At 39.0% G+C, this 19,320-nt stretch overlaps 1 protein-coding gene across 1 annotated transcript in view; it reads right to left on the reverse strand.

The window, feature by feature from the left end:
* Nucleotides 1–19,320, reverse strand: part of LOC107044111 (Down syndrome cell adhesion molecule-like protein Dscam2) — an 82,828-nt gene that overhangs the window by 50,068 nt on the left and 13,440 nt on the right. The window contains exons 5-7 of the mRNA XM_029126541.1: nucleotides 16,263–16,430; nucleotides 10,866–11,015; nucleotides 8,841–8,964 (exon numbers count right to left, since the gene is read on the reverse strand). Coding sequence (XP_028982374.1) covers nucleotides 8,841–8,964; nucleotides 10,866–11,015; nucleotides 16,263–16,430 — 442 coding nt within the window. The remainder of the gene's footprint in view (nucleotides 1–8,840; nucleotides 8,965–10,865; nucleotides 11,016–16,262; nucleotides 16,431–19,320) is intronic.

A 19,320-nucleotide genomic window follows, 5' to 3' on the forward strand; every position in this document is an offset into this window, starting at 1 on the left:
AAAACCCGAGTTTGTAGCAAAGATGTCAGACAAGATATGAATGTTTTTTTGGCCTCGCCTACGGCTCGGAGGCCAACGCCACACGAGAAAAAAACCCCATCGCAACAGCCCAGGAACAATATTTTTCTGTAGTGATTTTCAAGTTTTCGAGTTTGGGGTTTACCAATTCCCAGACGAGAAATCGTGAGAAGCAGTACAGAAATATACTATTTCTGACTCGTGTGATTGCATTCCTCTGCTTCGCCTCAGTCTACAAACCTCACACTCGTCAGAAAAGTTTTTTTCTGCACTGCTTCTCACAATTTCTCGTCTGGGAATTGATATTCCATATTTTCCAAACTCGCAAACTTGAAAATCATTACAAAAAAATCGTGTCCCGGGCTACTGTGATGGTTTTTTTTTCCTCGTGTGCTTGGCCAGTCCTCGCCTTGAATATAAAAAACCCCATTGCAGCAGCCCGAAAAAATACTATTTCGGCCTTGTGACGAAAATAGCTATTTCCATATCACTACAGGATTTGGAGTAATCTCAATGTACATAATCGCATGCTATTGTACCGTCTACGCTGTATACGAACAATTCCCCTTTGAATCGTTGACGAACGGAAAATGCTACCATTTGACACCCATCAAGGCTATTGAAACAATCAATTCACTTAAAACAAAATTTGTCATACCTAGCTATTGGGGCTGGATGGCCCTGTGCATTGCAGGTTAAACCAATGTCCTCGTTTTTTCTCCGATTTAACAATATTATCTTATCGTCACCGGAAAATGCTGGAGCTTTACTTCCAACCGGTTCTAATTCAGAAAAATTACAAATACAATTAAGATGAGAGTTTTAGGCAATGCATTCCGTGACGGGACGGGGTTCCCCTGGGTGACGCGAATCAACGCTGTTTCTTGACCCTTATGTCTCGCTATAGTACGGCTTCACTTTTTAGAAATCAGTCTCTGAGCTATTGCGGCAAACGGTTAAGGAATAAATTTTTTACATATAGCACCGGCCAATGGGAATTCCAGAAGAAAGTGACGTGAAATGAAATCCAATCGATCAGAATTAGACAAAGCGACGCAAGGACACACGGGTAGCGTGCGGCTCCTGCGGTTGTCCAAACTAAGCAATGTTTAGTCTGATTAGTACTTGGAGAGGTATCCGCTTAGCCCTACCTCCTTGTGTGGAACGGCCGCCATCAGGTGCAAATGTAGACACGTGGCTACTAATCTAGTCAGTGTGACAGATAGGCATAATAAGACCCTCCAATGTTGTCCGGCTAGGACGACTGGGGTTTTTTTTCTATGGTTTCCCTTGCAGTCTTAAAGTGAATGGGGTGCAGTTGAGTAAAATCTAAAACGGTCCATGGTACCGCAGATTTGGGGGTCGGGGAGGGGGGGAGGCTGTATCCAAGATACAGCCACCCGCAGATTTTTTTGCAGTTTCCCTGCACGGAGAAAAATGTTCAATAAAAATTACGGACCTCACAATTCACTCACCGATTACGGAATCGACTCAGAAAATTTAAGTGACGCTATCGTCATTTTTCGCAGGAGATTTAGATCAAAATTACGAAACGGTCCGGAAAAATTCGTCGACAGTTCCGTAAAATTTCCTACAATCACATTTCGCTCCGGAATAACGGAAAAGATACGTAATTTTTATTGAATATTTCTCTCCGTGTGTTGTGATAGAAGCGCACACGGAAAAAAACGACTTCAATTGAGTATATTTTATACTCGAATGGGAGATGGGTGTTTTAATTTGAGGATGAATATTTCGTATCAGCCCGGGTTGTATCAAGCGCTCTCAAGTATAATATAAGGGTTAGACACTAAGTGTGACAATATAAGGATCAAATAGTGGAAGTTATTAACCATTTCATCTCATTCGCAAGTCTGTATAATGCAAAACATCACCGTAGACCATTTCAGTTCAATTTAGATCGGTTTCTGAGTTTCAAGAATAAATGTAACAAGTTTTGAAATATTCCAATAGGAAATATAGATGTGAAACTTTCGTGCGATAAATATAAAATTTTGAAATTTAAACGTTTCCTTGAAAAAATTACCTGGTTGTTGGGGCAGGACTACCCTGAGCAGGACACATCAAAGACAAGTGTGAATCCTGCCTCCTGAAGAAGGTCGATGATTTATCATCATTGGAGAATGACGGTGGCTTCAAACCAACAGGCTCTATACGAAAAAAAACCAAGCTAACGGGAAATTTCAAGAATAGCTGGAAGGTTCTACATCGTTCCTGCTGACGAAAAATATCAGGACTGATGTTTTTGTCATTCTGTCCGTAAGGCTACCTACGCGTCCATCAACGCCTGCCTGCGCAGGAGATGACAAAGAATAACGTTTGTTACTCAGCCGAAAAAGAATTTCCTAGCTTAGATGAATAAACTGGAATTCTCCAGAAGGGTTTCTTTCGGCCTAATGGCGAAAAGTCATTACGCTGCCCATAAAACGGTTCATCCCACTGCCCATAAAACTGTGCGGTGGAAAGAGATTGTGAAAGAAAAATATGTTCGCCACTCGACCAAAAATAAACGCTTCTCGAGTGGAAATTTTGCTCAGTTTGTCCGAGGTTCGATCAGATATAGACCCGATATTAGTCCGGATTTCTTGATTAGACCTTCGGATCGGGATCAGATAGGATTCTGAACAAAACATCTGGATCTACTGCGGCGGAGTGATTTCTGATCTTATTCTGATCAGTCAAATCCCGAATAGATGGATATCGGATCCGGTACTCGTCAAAAAAATCGGATCCTAGCATTTTGATCAGGCATGGATCCCAACAAGCATTACATTCCTAATTCAAAATTGACGAAAACGAATTTAGGCTGATTAGTCTCTTATCGCCAGATTCGATTTTGTAATCGGGGATGTCTTTTTGTCTTGCTCGGTTAAATGATAATTTTCGGGCATAGCAACATAAAATATTGTTTGCAAAAACGTAGCTTTCACATTTGTCGAAAAACTACCTCGTGGATCTAGTGATGTGGTTTATTGTTTTAAATTATTGGTCATTAATTTTGAATTGTCGCAGTGCCGATCATTGGTCAACGCTTGGCAACCAACGTACATTATTACCCATGAGCACTAAAAATCGTACGAGAAAGACTTTTATCCTCTCATTTTTTATAATTAGGGGAGGATGGGGCAAAACGGCCCCCCTTCAATCGTCAATATTTTCCGATTCAATAATCCGATTGGGATGAGTTAGAGCTCGTTTTGAAGAATGAAAAATTATCTTCAAAATGAAGTTGAAACTGGGAATTTTCACAATGTCATTCACAAGTTATTGACAATTGAAGGGGGGCCGTTTTGCCCCACCCTCCCCTAGTAAATTAGTGGATTTTTTCCACAATTGAATTGAAAATAACTATAAATTGAGTATACAAAAAAAGCCACGTACGGACGATACTTTCGGCGCGGTTATGATTCTGACTGCACGTCACTCAATTAGCCGAATAGGAGTATGGTAGACTCAGCGTGGGATAATGTTGGGCGGTGTGTGTAGGTGTCCAGATTCTAGAGACGCTTTAGGGTATTTTATGATGATTGGTTCATAAAAATTCCGAATGAGGTAATCACAGTAACTAAGCCCAAAGTTGTCTCTATCAGTTAGTCTTTAAGTATTTTCCTTGTACTATTCTTTTATTTTGTAAGGACAATTACCTCGCAATTGGAGGTGGGCTGCCTTGTGCATTACATTCGAGGGTCAGTTGTGAGCCATTCCGCTTTATCCATGAACTCAGCCCATCATCACTGGAGAACTTAGGAGCTTTCATTCCGACAGGCTCTGAGGGGCAAGTTCAAGGAAGTGGTTGATGAAAGGAAATGCAGAAACAATGCTACGAAAAGTCCTTGATAGGAACTTTTGTTTTTTTAGGATTCTTTGGTTTTTCATTTCACAATTTTTACTAGAGCAATTTACCTGGTTGCTGGTGCGGGACTACCCTGAGCAGGACACATCAAAGAAAAATGCCAACCCTGTTTCCTGGAGAAGGTGCGCGACTCGTCGTCATTGGAGAATGATGGTGGCTTTAAACCTACAGGTTCTGTCCAAAATTTCCAGAAAAATCGAAAAATTCCACATCACTTTTAAAGAGGAACAAGATCGGGACAGGGTAACCGTAACCGATAAGCGTGAATTCATTTGCAATTTCAGTTGTTGACTGTTTTCTATCATTTATATTTTTTTTAATTTCGTGCGCACAATTACCTTGTGGATGGCGCGGGGCTACCCTGAGCAAGACACATCAATGAAAAGTTTGAATTTTCCCGCCTTGAAAAGGCGCGTAACTCGTCGTCATTGGAGAACGACGGTGGTTTCAAACCAACAGGTTCTATACAGAAGAAAAAACTATTTCAGGAGTTAAGTGGTAAAACGAGCCAAATTACGCATAGAATATTTATTCATTAAATCATTGTATGCAGAAAGTGAGTTATGTGACGGAAAAATGTAATGGACGCTTCAATGTAGTCAAGAAAATTAGTGATAAAAGGTATCGCTTATGATACTACCTGAGCTTCAAAATTATCGGGTATTTTCCGATAAATACATTGCAAACAAATGAAATTCCCGAGTCATTGTTTTCCAGGTTAAAAAATTACGAGCGTGCAGGGCGAGTGATTTTCCTGAAATCCTTGACGAGATCGTTTGTATGCAAGAAATCTCGAGGGAAATACCCGACCTTCAAAATTCATCGGATATTTCCCTCAAGCTGTTTTAGTTTAGCTGCATAGCAACTAAACTATCGGTAAATATCCCATAATTTTTTAAGGCAAAAATTTTAATCAGGTAATTTTGAACGTTTGAATATCATCCGTAAGACCTTTTGTTTTCTTATATATAAACAACAAGAATTATCAGTTATAATATCCGGAGTGCTTGAAAATTAGCGAATATTTGCCGAAAGTTGTGTTGCAGAGCAACATATGCGTAACATTTTGCAGCATCAAAACTTCGGGCCAAACTGACTGAATGCATGTTGCGTAGGGAAAATACCCGATTAATTTTCGAGCACGGGGTGTATTTGGCAGATTATTCCCTCCATTCAAATCTCGACCAATAGAAGCTGGGGTTGGACATTTTTTTCTTGATATACATTCAAACTCGACCTGCTTTACCACTTCACTGCTGATTTCATGCTTCTTTTCGGTCCGATTAGGCAACTAATCAATTCGTACCTATATACAGGCACGGGGAACCCCTGCAGAGGACACTCCATACTTGTTATTTCAGTAGTTCTCGTATCAAGCCACTCAACTTTACGATTTGCCGGAAGTTTCGGCTTCACACTCGTGCTGGGATCTGAATTAGATTCAAACCGAAGGGAGTTCTCAACATAACAATAAAATGAGGGACAGAGAGACGATAAGAAATTGAGCCAAGTCGAAACTAGTAAGAATTTTTCGTAAACTCCCTTTATCCTATCCGCTTCAGTCAGTATCTTCATATCATATTTTGGCTCGATGCCATACTCGGAGTACGATTTTCTTCGGACCCAACCCACTTAGAACTATCAAGTCGTTAAACAAGGATCTCACCTCTGCACCGGCACTGGGTATCCCTGCACAGGGCACATGAAAGTTGCTGAGGCGAATAATTGAAACTCGATCAGCTCAATTTTGCGATTTGCTGTCAACTTCGGCTTAGTGCTCGAACTGGGCTCTAAATTATTCCAATATTTCGTAGTTCAGTAAGAATTTTATTCAGTGTTAGATCTGCGCTAAGAACAAAAGTTGGTAGCGCCAATTAAATTTAGCTGAGAAAAAACCATGATTACCAATTTGTTAATAAAAAAAATCTTTTCGTGAATTGGTTATCAATTTAGAAATACAATCACAAATTTAGGAATCACCTAATAGCAAATTTGAGAATATGATTACTAAGTTGAGAATCGGATTACCAAAAATTGAACGATCTTAGGGGTCAGACAAGAGCAGGGGGTAGAGAGTATTGACCATGACAGTTCATTAATCATGGGGTCACTTCGGATTGACGAATCCCGCGTAACAAAATATAAAAAATATATATATAATATGGGCTAATTTCATATATTTGTCAAATTTATAAAAAATATATATAAAACATAGGGAAGGGTGGGGTGAAATGGAGCGGTGGGGCAAAATGGAACGGTACAAAAAACGAATATAGAGCGAAATTCAGACAACTTTTTTTTCACCTAATGTGAGCTCAAAAATGATGATTTGGAATTAGGTCAGTGACATCAGTCTACTTTGTAGTTTTCGTTATCTTGTAATCTAAGGGAGATAGGACAATTTTGGTAAGAACCTTTTTTGTAGAGAATTTCAAAGGCTATAAAAAAGGTCAGTATAAGAATTTTACTATCTTCATTGTAAAAAAGATAATTCGAGGTTAAGTCATTGACAACAGTCCACTTTGCAGTTTTTGATTAGTATCTTGTAATCTAAGGGAGATAGGAGAATTTTCATAAAGACCTTTTTTGTCGAGAATTTCAAGGGCTACAAAAAAAGTAGATATAAAAATTTCGCTATCTTCATTGGATTTCATGATATTTGGCAGAAACTGCTTGACAACTTACTCGAATTTTGATTTTGCATCATTTCATCTTCTTCCTTTTTTTCTTAGCTCGTGGGACGGAGCATCACTTTATCATCCGGTTTTCGATATTTAAATATCTCCGAATCTACAGGGAAACGAGCGAGTAAAATTTGACAAGAAATCGATTTCATGCCCAAAAAAAATAGGTTTTTTCATATAAATTGGGCCAATTTAAGATATTTTATAATATATTTTTCAAAATATAAATTTTTCTCTGAATATAAAGAAACGGATTGTGGTTAACAGGTTATACAGGTAATTGTTTTGCTTACTGTTCCTTTCAGCAATGAAAAATACGGAAATTTTGTGATTCCAACCAGGGCACTCGTAACATCTATGTCGCAGTTTTCATTCCATTCTTATCTGTCTCACTTCGGATGATGAAGTATTGCAGAGATCTCGAACCCATTTGTTCCACAAAGAAGTATTGAATAAATGTCTACAATCACTAACCGTGTAAGGGGAACGGGAAATCCTTGAGCAGGACAAGTAAGAGCCACTGAACCCCCTGACAATGTCGGTGTCACTACTTTGATATCAGCATTAAGAAACTTTGGTTTGGCGCTGGTCACAGGCTCTGAGAGACAAAATGAACGGAAACCTCTAATGACCAAATCACATATTGTGTTACCTAAATGCAGGAACTGGATATCCCTGAGCTGGGCAGCTAAGCGTGGCGACGTCTTCCATGCGCTCAATTGCCTCTAAGGTCCTAACGGAGACCCCTGAGAATTTTGGCTTGACACTTGCCATGGGCTCTACGCGAAGATACAGTTTTAATCTTCCCATATTCCCGACAAAATGGCAAAATAAAAATTACCTGAATGCTGGTACGGGATATCCCTGAACTGGGCACAAGAGAGTCGTTGAGAAACCTGGAGAAACTGTCGGATTTGTTGACTTGACGTCCAGGGATGTCATTTTAGGTTTTGTACTCGAGACTGGCTCTAATTTATAGAAAATATTTTTATTCATTCAACTTACTTAGAAACTGGGACAGGATGTGCCTGTACAGGGCAATGAAGAGTCACGCCACGTCCTTCGATCATTTCAAACATTCTGCTCTTATCGATCGTAGAGAACTTTGGTTTAGCAAAATCAACTGGTTCTGAATCAAGATTGTAACAATGGGAACATTGAAAGAGAGGCAATAAGTCCTGTTCTTAAGGTAGTATGAGACCTACCTAAATACGGCGACAGGGTACGCCTGTGCAGAACATAACATGGTGAAGCTGCTTCGTTCCACAACCCTCACCCCAATGTCATTAATCGACGGGAATTTTGGCTTAGAGCTCGACGCGGGTTCTAAGTGAAAATAATTCCAAGCATTTTATAATTTTTTTTTTTCAAAAAGAGATGCTGGACAAGGGTCCCCTTGAAAACCACACCCATACTGTGAAAAGCCTAGTACAAAATGGAGAGCTGTGACGCGTCTCGTCAAGAGTGGCCGAGAAACAGCAGACATCAAGGATTGAATATCTATGATCTCGTATTCGCTGCACGCTTTGCACGTGTTTCTATCTACAAACAGGAGTCAGGAATTTAGACGGTGAATCCGATTACCTGTATGAGGGGACCGGGAAGCCTTGAGCTGGGCATAGAAAGGTCATCTCGCCACCGAGAGACACTCGAAAGGCTTGTGAATCAGCAAGTGATGGAAATTTCGGCCGGGCACTGGCTACAGGCTCTATAAGGACACGTTTCAACTCTCAGTAGGAAAGTAACGGAAACCGAAAGTGATGGGTAGTAAATTATTCTGCATTTGAAAAATGAGACTTACAACAAAACGTCGAAAGAGTCGAGTTAAGTTGAACAGCTATCCTTTACAAACAAATTTTTGTCTACACAATAATGTACCTGAATGCTGGAATAGGAAAGGCTTGCGCAGGACAGAACAGTGTTTGCGGTCGTTGGAGGTACACTGTGAAGTCTCTTCTCGTATCAGATATGGAGAATTTGGGTCGAGTGCTAGCCATGGGCTCTTCAAATAACAACAAATGGATTCATCAAAGAGGTTCAATTATTCCTTTACCTGAAGGCTGGAACAGGAAATGCCTGGGCTGGGCAGAAGAAAGTCAGTTGCCCATTGGAGTTGATCGAGTAGGCCCTTAATTTTTCCGTTATTGTGAACTTTGGTTTAGCACTTGCAACTGGCTCTATTTAATCAATCATACTTGAATCGTTCAGGCTAATTTTATGGTCTCTCTGTTCAATGTCAATGAAAAGTGGGAAGTTATTTGTACCTGAAAGCTGGAAGGGGATACGCCTGTGCCGGACAGAATAGAGTCAGCGCATCAGTGGATCGCACTGTATATGTACGAGAGTTCTCAGTCATTGTGAATTTTGGTTTTGCGCTGGCGATAGGTTCTGAAGTGGGAAATTTTTTAGAGATTTTAGAAAGAAAATTAAAGTATTGCGATTTAATAATCATTCCATTTCATTATTCTGCAGATATTTTCGAGAGGAAGACGTTTCGAGGAGTTCATCGGACATTTTTTGCTGAACATTCTATTGATTGCAAATTAAGTTTTCTGACATTTTCCTTCAATCCTAATAGTTTTAGGGAGTTTCGCGAAATAATGTATATGGGATTCTTAGAGTTATGAGTGATGATTTATTCTATTATTTATAGAAGTCGTCATCACCTCCTTTTAGTTTTCTTTGCTTACCGACCAGCTTGGTTAATTGTCATGTTATGTAGGTTTTACTTTACAGAAACGAAAATTCATGTAGAAAATAGGTCATCGTTGGTGACTTACTTGCTGACGGGAGCGGGGAACCCCTGCGCAGGGCATAACAAGGTCACGGAACCGTCCATCGTCGTGCGAAAGCTTCTTGAGTCGTCGATTGTCGGGAACTTCGGCCTCGCGGCTCCAACCGGTTCTGGATTTATGCCCATCGACGATAGTACCTCACTAATCTACTTCCCTTTTCTTCTTTTTTCTTATTAGCATTGTTTACGTTTACTTGCCCATATGGCGGAACGGGGAACCCCTGTTTGTCAGTGCATACCGTGCAAAAGTGTTACGAGCCTATTGAATGATGAAGCCCATTGTTCCCTAATTGCCAGTGATGCTAGATAAATAATCTTTTATATTTTACTTCTTTTTTTTCTAGATGCTAGATCTTCCGAGGATATTCTCTTGCGCGCAGGTCCGCTTTCTTTTTTTTAACTTACCTGTCATTTTTTAAATAAAGAAAATTGTAAAAAATACCCGTCAGTGGAGAGCAAGACAATAGGAGTATGGGAGCAGACTCAAGATTGGAAGGAGATCGCGAGAGCAATCGAGCGCATAGTAACCGGTGAATCAATGTTCTTTAAAAAGCGGGCGCAGAGGCGCGTGCCCGCAGGGGTACCCTGTCCCAGCATTCAGGTAATAGTCAATGAGTTTGCTCTATGCGTCATTTGAACTCAACTTTGCAATTTAAAAAGTACTTCAAGGTCGTAAATTGTAAATTGCAAGCAATACGTAGTGATTATTCATATTTTATTTGAAGATTTGATCCAAACTCATTCACTTCTTATTTTTCGTGATTTTTTCTACTGTGACAAAACAATATGGATTCTACGGCTGTATTTTGGTTTTATTATTTTCCTAAATTATTGTTCTTTTTCGTGTCTCAATTGAATTTATGTAGTCGTCACCCTCATGCGTAACCAGATGGAATCACATGGTGTGGGCATGTGCCTTTTAATCAATATTGCTTCGTCCATACATGCCTTTTGTAGGCGTTCAAAGCGTAGGTATCATGACCCACCGCATTTTTATTAATAGTTACAATGAGTAGGTAAGTTTCCAATTCGATTTTATGAGTATTTCGCTTATCTCAGTCTTTTTTTGTAGAAAAGATGAATTTCTTGGTGCGTCACGGTACCTGGATGCTATGAAGACTTCAACAATTCTTGCAACTATCGTGATTTCATGATTGATATCGATTAAAATGTGATAACTACAACAAGAATGTCCTTCTCAGCCTCCCAGACATCATGACTGTGCCCACTTTTATGTCCGTGTGTTAGTATCCCAACACACACACATTTCTCATGGCATTTCTCATGGCACTGCACGCACACACCCCCTGTACTGCTCATACTGATAATTTTAGAGGGTTTGATGCTTGAGAGGATTGAATTGGTCTTGTAATTTTTTATTGACTGTGGATCTATCAGTAATTCATCAAATTCATGGAGAATATTTGTGGTGCAAGAATTGTTGCTGTTTTATAAAATTCCTATTGGAGACTGGAGCAATGAGACTCTGACTTACCGGTGATGACAAGTCGTCCCTTGGTAGCTGATAATCTTGTTTCTCCAGTGAGCCTGTGTTTGGTTCTACACTGATAAGTTTTGTATCCGTCTTCGGGTCCAACATCCCTAATGTGCAATTCACCGGAAGGCAGCACCAAGTATTTACCATCTGTTACCCCCCACAGAAATGAGAGATTAATTTGAATTCATTTTCCAAATGATAATGAGAGTAAACGAAATGGAAAAAATAATAGATCGTTTTTTTAATCAATATGTACTTTGTAGAGTTTGAAAAATGCCACATCATTTTAAAATTTCCGGCAGATATTTCAAAATGGCGAAATATGGGGAAATCTATTCTCATAATTTTATAATTTTTGTCCTTCATTTCATTTGTGGGAAATATCTGTGGGAAATTTCAAAATGGCGTCAACTTTTTTCAGTTCACTCCCTTAATTTTACGAATATTGACCATTGAAAAAGATCTATGATTTCTGCCCTTTTATGTATATAATAGCCATGCGAGAATGGAAAAGAATGATGCGGATAAAAGTAAAAGCAAATACACACTCGAGATTAGGACATAAAGAGATTAGAGGATTATGAATGAGCGACATGGGTTTCATGCAGGTTCAAATTAAGTTTGAATGAGATAATTATGTTTGAAGTATTCCAGGTTTTCAAGGACTTGCCCCTCAACAACTCTCGAGGAATTGGGTCATCGACAAGTTTGTCGACACTCAAATGACTTTTGTCCAATTTATTGCATCTGCAATTTCCTCTTCCATTTTATAATCGTTCCAATGGAACCTCGAGAGATGCAATAAGCATTTAGTGATCAGAAGAGAAATAAAACATGGCTGAAAAATTTAATTCGAAATTTTTAACATAGTCCAATACATTTATATAATTTAAGATGAACTCTTCGAGGTTAATTTAACAATCGAAATTCTCAATTAGATGATCACCATCTTTTGTATAACCCAGAAAATTCTTTGTAAAAAGCGTTCTCTTGTTGAATTTCGTTGGCTAGCGTACGTTGACACCATTTTCCATCGTGACGCCATTGTGATTTGCAAACTTGGCGGCATAGCGAGTATCCACTATGATGTTATTGACTGAATCATTGAAAAATTCAAACCCCCACCATCAAAAATCTATTCTCATAATTTTATCATTTTTGTGCTATTGGCCCGGTTGCACCAAGCCCAATAAATTTACTAGTTTTCTTAGCGTATATGAAAATCAATTAGAAATCGCCAACAAATTATTAAAATAACAATAATAATAGTAATTATTATTATTAATTATTATTATTATTATTATTATTATTATTAAATGGAAAGGGAAGTTGTGCCTTTCGATAGACAGGGGAATTACTTTAGAAAAACTCTGGTTGTTGATCTAGTTTACCCTAGTATTTTTGTCATTTTTGTCATTTTTTTAAAATGAATTTTTATAAAAATATTTTCATTTACAATCATCAAATTCTCATATGAACCTCCGCATGAAAAAGGATTACTTTGTCGATATGGAGTTATGTATGCTCTGAAAGTAGTGATAACATTCCGCACATTTTGAGCCCAAAATGATCCTCATCGAGTCAAAAAGCACGTCGCTGCAGAAGATGAAGGACACAATTTAACATTGGTGTAAATGGGGGAGACATAAACCTGAATATCCAGGAAACTAGAATCGACAGTGGTTCCTTCTCACACGGGTGTCCACATCGATATTTCATTAGAGTAATTTCGATTGCCCTTGCGTAATTTGACTTATGTATTTTTAAATCTTATCCTGTTACAAAATTTCGAATTAATTATTTCGGTTTCAAAGGAAATGAAAATATTCATGCCGGAGCTGGCGACAAGTTAATAGTTATTAAAAATAATTTTGATCTTTAAAAACCACTTGTCGCTGACTCTCGTTTTACACCTCATTCCAACAGATGCAAAGACGTCTGCGATTTACCAACGAATGTGCACAAAAAGAGGGAAGGGAAGAACTGGGACAGCGCGAGCAGCGGCAGTCAACGTCTCAAACTCGAAACCCGTTTCATATAACATACGCGTTTTAATGATAATGGAACACAACGAGGTGTACTTTTATTCATCACTCTTGAACGTAAATCAACTAATTCTCCTCCACAGAGCGCAAAATAAACCGGAAATAATATATAGTATTACAAATATTTTGTCACATGCAGTGCTGTAAACCCGCACTTTATACACGCGCCATGTGTGAAAATTTTATATAACTCTTGGTAAATGACGTTTTTGACGATATGAACAACCTTTTGACCTAACCTTTGCCTCAGGTTGTAAACGCGAAAAACTCACACTCGGCAAAAATGTAATTTCCCAATTCGTTCGGTGAAATAGCAGTACGGAATTATTCACTTTTGGCAAGACACTTTTTGGTTTTCATGGATTTCATAGATGTTTGAAAATTTCAGGACATCGTGAAATTTTAATGTATAACAGATTTCATGAGTTATACCCCCCCCCCAACCCACCCCTTTTGCCATAAACTCATTAGATTACATATGGAAAAAAAAACGGCGAGAGACCTAAGATCGTAGGATTTTTGCCTGAGATTTACACAAGCGAAGCGCTTTGGCGGGAAAATATCGTCTTGTTTCCCGCGGAACGCAAGAAAAGATCATTTTCTCCACAGTTAATTAAGCAAATATTCAATAAGAGACAGAATATACGGTCAAAATCATGAGAATATAGGGAAAACTACTGTATTGCGTAAGACATCATCTCTTTCATAACAAGAAATAAAAAGATTACAGAAGGAACACATAAATTTATACTGGAATATAAGAAGTCTATTTTATATCGATCCATATAATATCTATTCTCCACAGCATACCTATACTCTACAATACAAATGGTTTCTGGTGTTCGCAGGGTACTTCACGTCGGAGTCAAGTAATTTCCCTATTCAATTTGAAACAAAGGGTTGAACGTCGATGTTTTTCCATCGAAGTGTACCGCGCGCGTAGATCTCAGGCAAAATACCTATGATCTCACGTTTTTCCCCCATTTCAGTTTTTACCGTGTGCTTCCTCACATCAGTAAAAAAAAACATGTCAAAAATCGAAAAAAGGAAATCGGATAATTGACCGTATTTCGAAGGGGGCTTTCTTGCCACGATCCGCTTAAAGCCAACACTTCCCTAGCGCCCCCTCCTCGTTCTACTCCACTTTGGCTAAAGGAGAATCAGGTTAAATATACGGGACACGGAGAAAAAAGTTGCGAAAAAAGTAGGGGAGACCGGGATCGATGAACAAGACAAATCTAATAAATAAATGCGGAAATTTCAATTTCTAGAAAACAATGAACTTGAGGAAAAAAATAGCTCTGAAGTCATCTTTTATCGGATATTTAATCCTCTGCAATAAAGGTCGTTTGACATTTTTTGGTAGGGGTGCTCGTTATCGTAATATTAGAAAAACAAAATTAATTTGGCGGATCACGAAATTTCAGACAAATGAATAGAAAATCGTTACAATGTACTCTTCTGTTGATGAACATGAAATTGAAGGAAAAGAATTCTCTTATGCGTACCCTATCGTGCCCGAAATTAAAAAATCGATTGATCGGGACGTTCCCTACTGATTTCAGAGTTTTTCTATCGTTTTTTAGAGATTCGACGGTGAAGAATGTGTCCTTTCCGCCCGCCGTGGCGAAAAAAACCGTGGCTTACCACCCCCCACAACAAAAGTCCAAAATGATTTTTTTTTCAATTTGGGAATTGCAGCCATGACTAGTGTTTCAGAAATTGAATAATATTATTGAAACATAAAAACTTGAGGAAGAAATGGAGTGTTCATCATTTTACCCCTTTTCGCTTTACCTCACTCCTATGACGCAGTCTTATGACTATGTGTTTGTTTTTATAACCGTCAAATGAAGTCGAAACAGTAGATTTGATCCAGTTCAACTCATTTGAATCTGGTGTCCATATTGCCCCACCCTCCCCTAATAATTAAAAGTGATGCGCGAAAACGTCCAGTAAATGACTAGTCATTTACCTCACGTCCACAATATTACCCCACCGATACTTGAGCTCTTGCTGAGGAAATGGAACGATACGCGATGCATAACGAATTAACTATTATCGCTTTATTATGTATTCTTGTACCGTAATCGGGAGCGAGGTAAATGTCCCTGGTTTCATCCTCAACCCAAGAGTCAACATCGACGAATTCGGCGACAAAGCTTGGTATGTGACACTTGATTATCGCAGCATTTCCACGTAGCACATGTTCATCCATCACGTTCACTGCGTACCGCTGCCCGACAACTGCAACCAGACACCGTTTTTCCGTCTTCTTATACGATTTTCGATAGTAGAATAGTATATTTCGTAACGAGTGCAAAAAAGTGATTTTTGGCGAGTGGGAGGTTTATATCACGAGGCGAGTGATATAATCCCACGAGCTAAAAAACATTTTTTCTCGAGTTACGAACAATATTTTTCATCACAATGTGGCGGAAATTGGACTTTTAGGCACGCGGAGCGTCCCGAAAAGTTCACTCCGAAAAGTGTTTCGTCACAGCGTGATGAAAACATTCATACAAAATAAATAGAATTTAAGAGGCTCTGAGGCAGTGGCTTTGGGAGTTTTGTTGGTAAACATTAATGCAACGTTGCATTTCATTGTACCGTAGGGCGCTTCCTCATCGTCAGCCCGGTAATTTCCACCTGCGGAATCAATCCACCCCGCAACGTCCACGTGATCTGCTACGAATGAGGGAACCTGACACTTGAATATTGCAGCATTACCACGAATTGCGAATACGTCGTATACTTGAACCTCGAAGTATTGCGATACAACTGAAAACCGAAATAATTATACTTATCAGAAGGATTTGTTTGTCGTTTTGTGTAAAGAGACCTCTGCGATGGTTATAAGAAAGAGGGAGGGGGATTGGTGTTCGTTGACAACCGCTGAGCGCGTGGCTGTGTTCAATTCAGACTTCATCTCAATGTGCCTCAAACGCAGAAGAAGAAATACATGATGAATATTGGAGAAGTCAATGAAAAAGAATATAGGATTACATTGTTTTACAAAGGAAGCTCCGGTGATATTGCGAATGTTTCGAAACTGACGGATTTTCGGAGAAAATATCAGAGGACTTCTTTTGTGAAAGAAGAAGTTGTAAATCAAAGAGGTCTTTCGACATTTTCTCCTGAATTCCCCATAAAAGTATGTACACTCCCGTGTAGAAAATCAACCGGGGATGCGGCTAAGTCTACGCTCACGGCCTCGAGCCGACCGCTCAGCCCCGGCTTGACTGTATAGCAGGCAGGGATTGAGCGGAGAGATTTCTACACGGGCAATCACTGACTCTTTTAAATTCACTCATGCGCACGACTATTTTTCTCTCTCGGTGTATCGTACCCTTTTCCTCTTGATCATTCACCCCATAACTTGTTCCATCGTTCGCGCGCCATTCGATCACATCGACAAAATCGGCGACAAAACTTGGAATAAGACACTTAAGAGTCGCTGTATTCCCCCTCAGTACGAATTCATCGATGACTCGTGACTCATATAACTGCTGAACAACTGGAAGAAGTAATAAAGGAACAAAAAAATAACCTAATTCTCGTGACGTTGATGGTATGTCGATGCTCGCTTTGTCCTTAATCAATGAAACTGAATAGATGGTAAAACTTTTTGCTGAGTAGAGGGCGAACCAACGAAGGGAATTCGATATTCTGAACAATACTAAATATTAGCGCGCACTTGATGAGCACGGATCATCATATAGATCAACGTATCTTACGAGCCAAACTTTCTGGCACTATATGTACATTAATAACAGGCAAGTAGATTCCTGCATCAAAAACAAATTCTCCATCGATCCCCTTCGTTTATTTCCCTCTTATTTTTACTCTACATCCGTTGCGGAAGTTTCTATCGTTTTACCATAGTCCCCCTCTTCGGGCCGATAAATAGTGCCATCATCTGCTGTCCACTGATCCACGTAGACAAATTCGGATACAAAACTTGGAATTTTGCATTTCATTATTGCACTATTTGCACGTATTACGTACTCGTTCTCAGCCTCGGTTACGTAGAACTGTGAAACCACTGCTCGCGCAAGTCCATTTCTTACATTAATTAATCAATGAATGATAGTCGGTAGCAAAAAATTGGCAGTGAAATGGTGTACTCCAGAGAATGAGTCAAAAATGACTTGCCCAATTATGGTATAACAATATCTCTGACAGAAAGGGATTTAAATAATAATACCAGAAATATTCTTTTGCAAAGCGTCGAATTGAGGGGAAACTATCTGATGCATTCAAGATCATTTGTATGTCTGAAACCGAATAATTAGTGCAAAAAAATTAGTTGTTTATTGTTGGCTTGCCACCACAGGCACTTCAAATGTTACAAATTCGAAATTTTTGAAAAAATAGATACAATAACAGTTACGAGTTATTTTGTGAAATTTGACTCATACACAGCTAATTTCGTTTTGTTTAATGTGAAAATTTGCGCCAATCATGTAAAATGGGCAGACAAATTATCGGTTATAATACCCCTCAATCAGTGCAATTTTTTATTAAAAAAAACAAACTGAGTTGTGTAGGAGTCGAATTTCAAAAAACTAACTCGTAATTGTTATTGCACACATTTTTTCAACAATTTAAAAAAAAAATTCGAGGCAAACGGACGATAAACAATCAATTTTTTGGCACTAATTATTATTAGCGCGAGAAATTTCATTACAATAGCCCGCGACTTTTAAAACTCATAGCAGTCTCCCCTTAACAACAGAATTTGTTCTCTGACACATTGTTGCAAACCTCCTAATTTCAGACATTGGTAAAATAATTGACCTGCAATTTTTGACTTCTCACCTTCTACCACTTCGCCAAATGATATAAATATGCTGGGTGTCCCCTAAGAGGTTGCTGAAACTGAAAGCGCCATTTTTGCCCTAACCGTTGCGGAAACAAGAACACGTTCTGAGTGATAATGAGAAAGATAACCAAAGAAAATGTTGATCTTATCAAGTGATTTTACAGTAGAGCAAATGGTGTTATCGGCTTAGAATACTTGAATTCGCCGACGGCAGTCTGGAATACCTCTCATACTCCCCCGACTTGAATTCCTTCAACTTTTTTAAAACCTAACTTTAAAGATCACTGTTATGTCCGTGTGCCAACAACAAAGAATTAATTGATCAGAGTCGTCGAATGATGATTTCGACACTTTTCGAAAATGAATTGATTGTTGTTCCAATAGCGATGGTGAATATTTCAAAAATTAGTATCACTAAAATGGGTGACGATTAATTACTCTAAAAGTACAGTAAAGAATAACCGAATGTTACAAATTCGCAGTGGACACGCTTGTCTGTTATTAAAATGTCGATATGAATAAAAACTGTACAGTTTTTGCCATCCCGATAACGATTCGATTGATTTGTAATATTTCCATAAATTAAGAAATGACTGTAGATTAGTATCAGCACCATCCCATGGGACGCCCTGCATGTCTATGACTTTGTAGAAAAATATAGATGAAATAGAGAAAAAAAGAGGATTTGAACTTTTTGGACGAGTGAGGGGATAAAGCATGACATATTTAGCGTCTGCAAACTTCTGAAAAATTGGGGAAAAATGCCTGCCCTGTTCAGACTCCGTAACCTCTGGTAGGTACACCTCTCCATCCTCACGTATCCAAGCCTCGATGCTTACAAACTCGGCAATGTAACTCGGAATACTGCACTTGAGAATCGCACTGTTTCCTCTAATGACGTATTCGGTCATTATTTCCGGTTGATATGTCTGTGCTACCACTACATAGTGTTTTTCAGGAATAATAAAAAATACCGAATGAAAAATAGAACCAGTAATAAACAAGGAGATTGAGCGCTGCCACCGCTGTTCACGTCTTCCCGAGATATTGAAAAGACTAGTATATCAAATACGGGACAAATATGTGGACTAAAATATTGGTGCGATATACCGTAATCGTCGGACGGTTTGTATTTCGAGCCATCGCTTCCCACCCAAGAATCGACGCTCACGAATTCAGCCACAAAACTCGGTATGGTGCACTTTAATATTGCTGCATTACCGCGTATCACGTATTCGGATACCACTTCTGCCTCATAGTACTGCACCACAACTGAGGAAATAAGTTGTCAACGGTCGTTGACCATATCATTTTTATTTACCAGGAAGATAAATAAAGAGTGGGTGAACACAAAATAAGAGTTAATCCAGGCGGAATACAGAGTAGAAATGATTTTATTTGTAGTATCGTTACCCTAGAGTCAAGAGGGCGTATGTTACGGTATGTTCAGTTATATTTAGACCCGCCCAACGAAGCATTAACAAGATGATTAGTTGAGTACGTTGACGCCACTGCGCACTCCCAAATTGTGGAAGGAGATATGCAAAATAATAAAACAGCTGTACCATTATCCGTGTCGAGA

Source organism: Diachasma alloeum, unplaced genomic scaffold (genome assembly GCF_001412515.2).
Source record: "Diachasma alloeum isolate Michigan unplaced genomic scaffold, Dall2.0 Dall_scaffold_00681, whole genome shotgun sequence".
Taxonomy (NCBI): Eukaryota; Metazoa; Arthropoda; class Insecta; order Hymenoptera; family Braconidae; genus Diachasma; species Diachasma alloeum.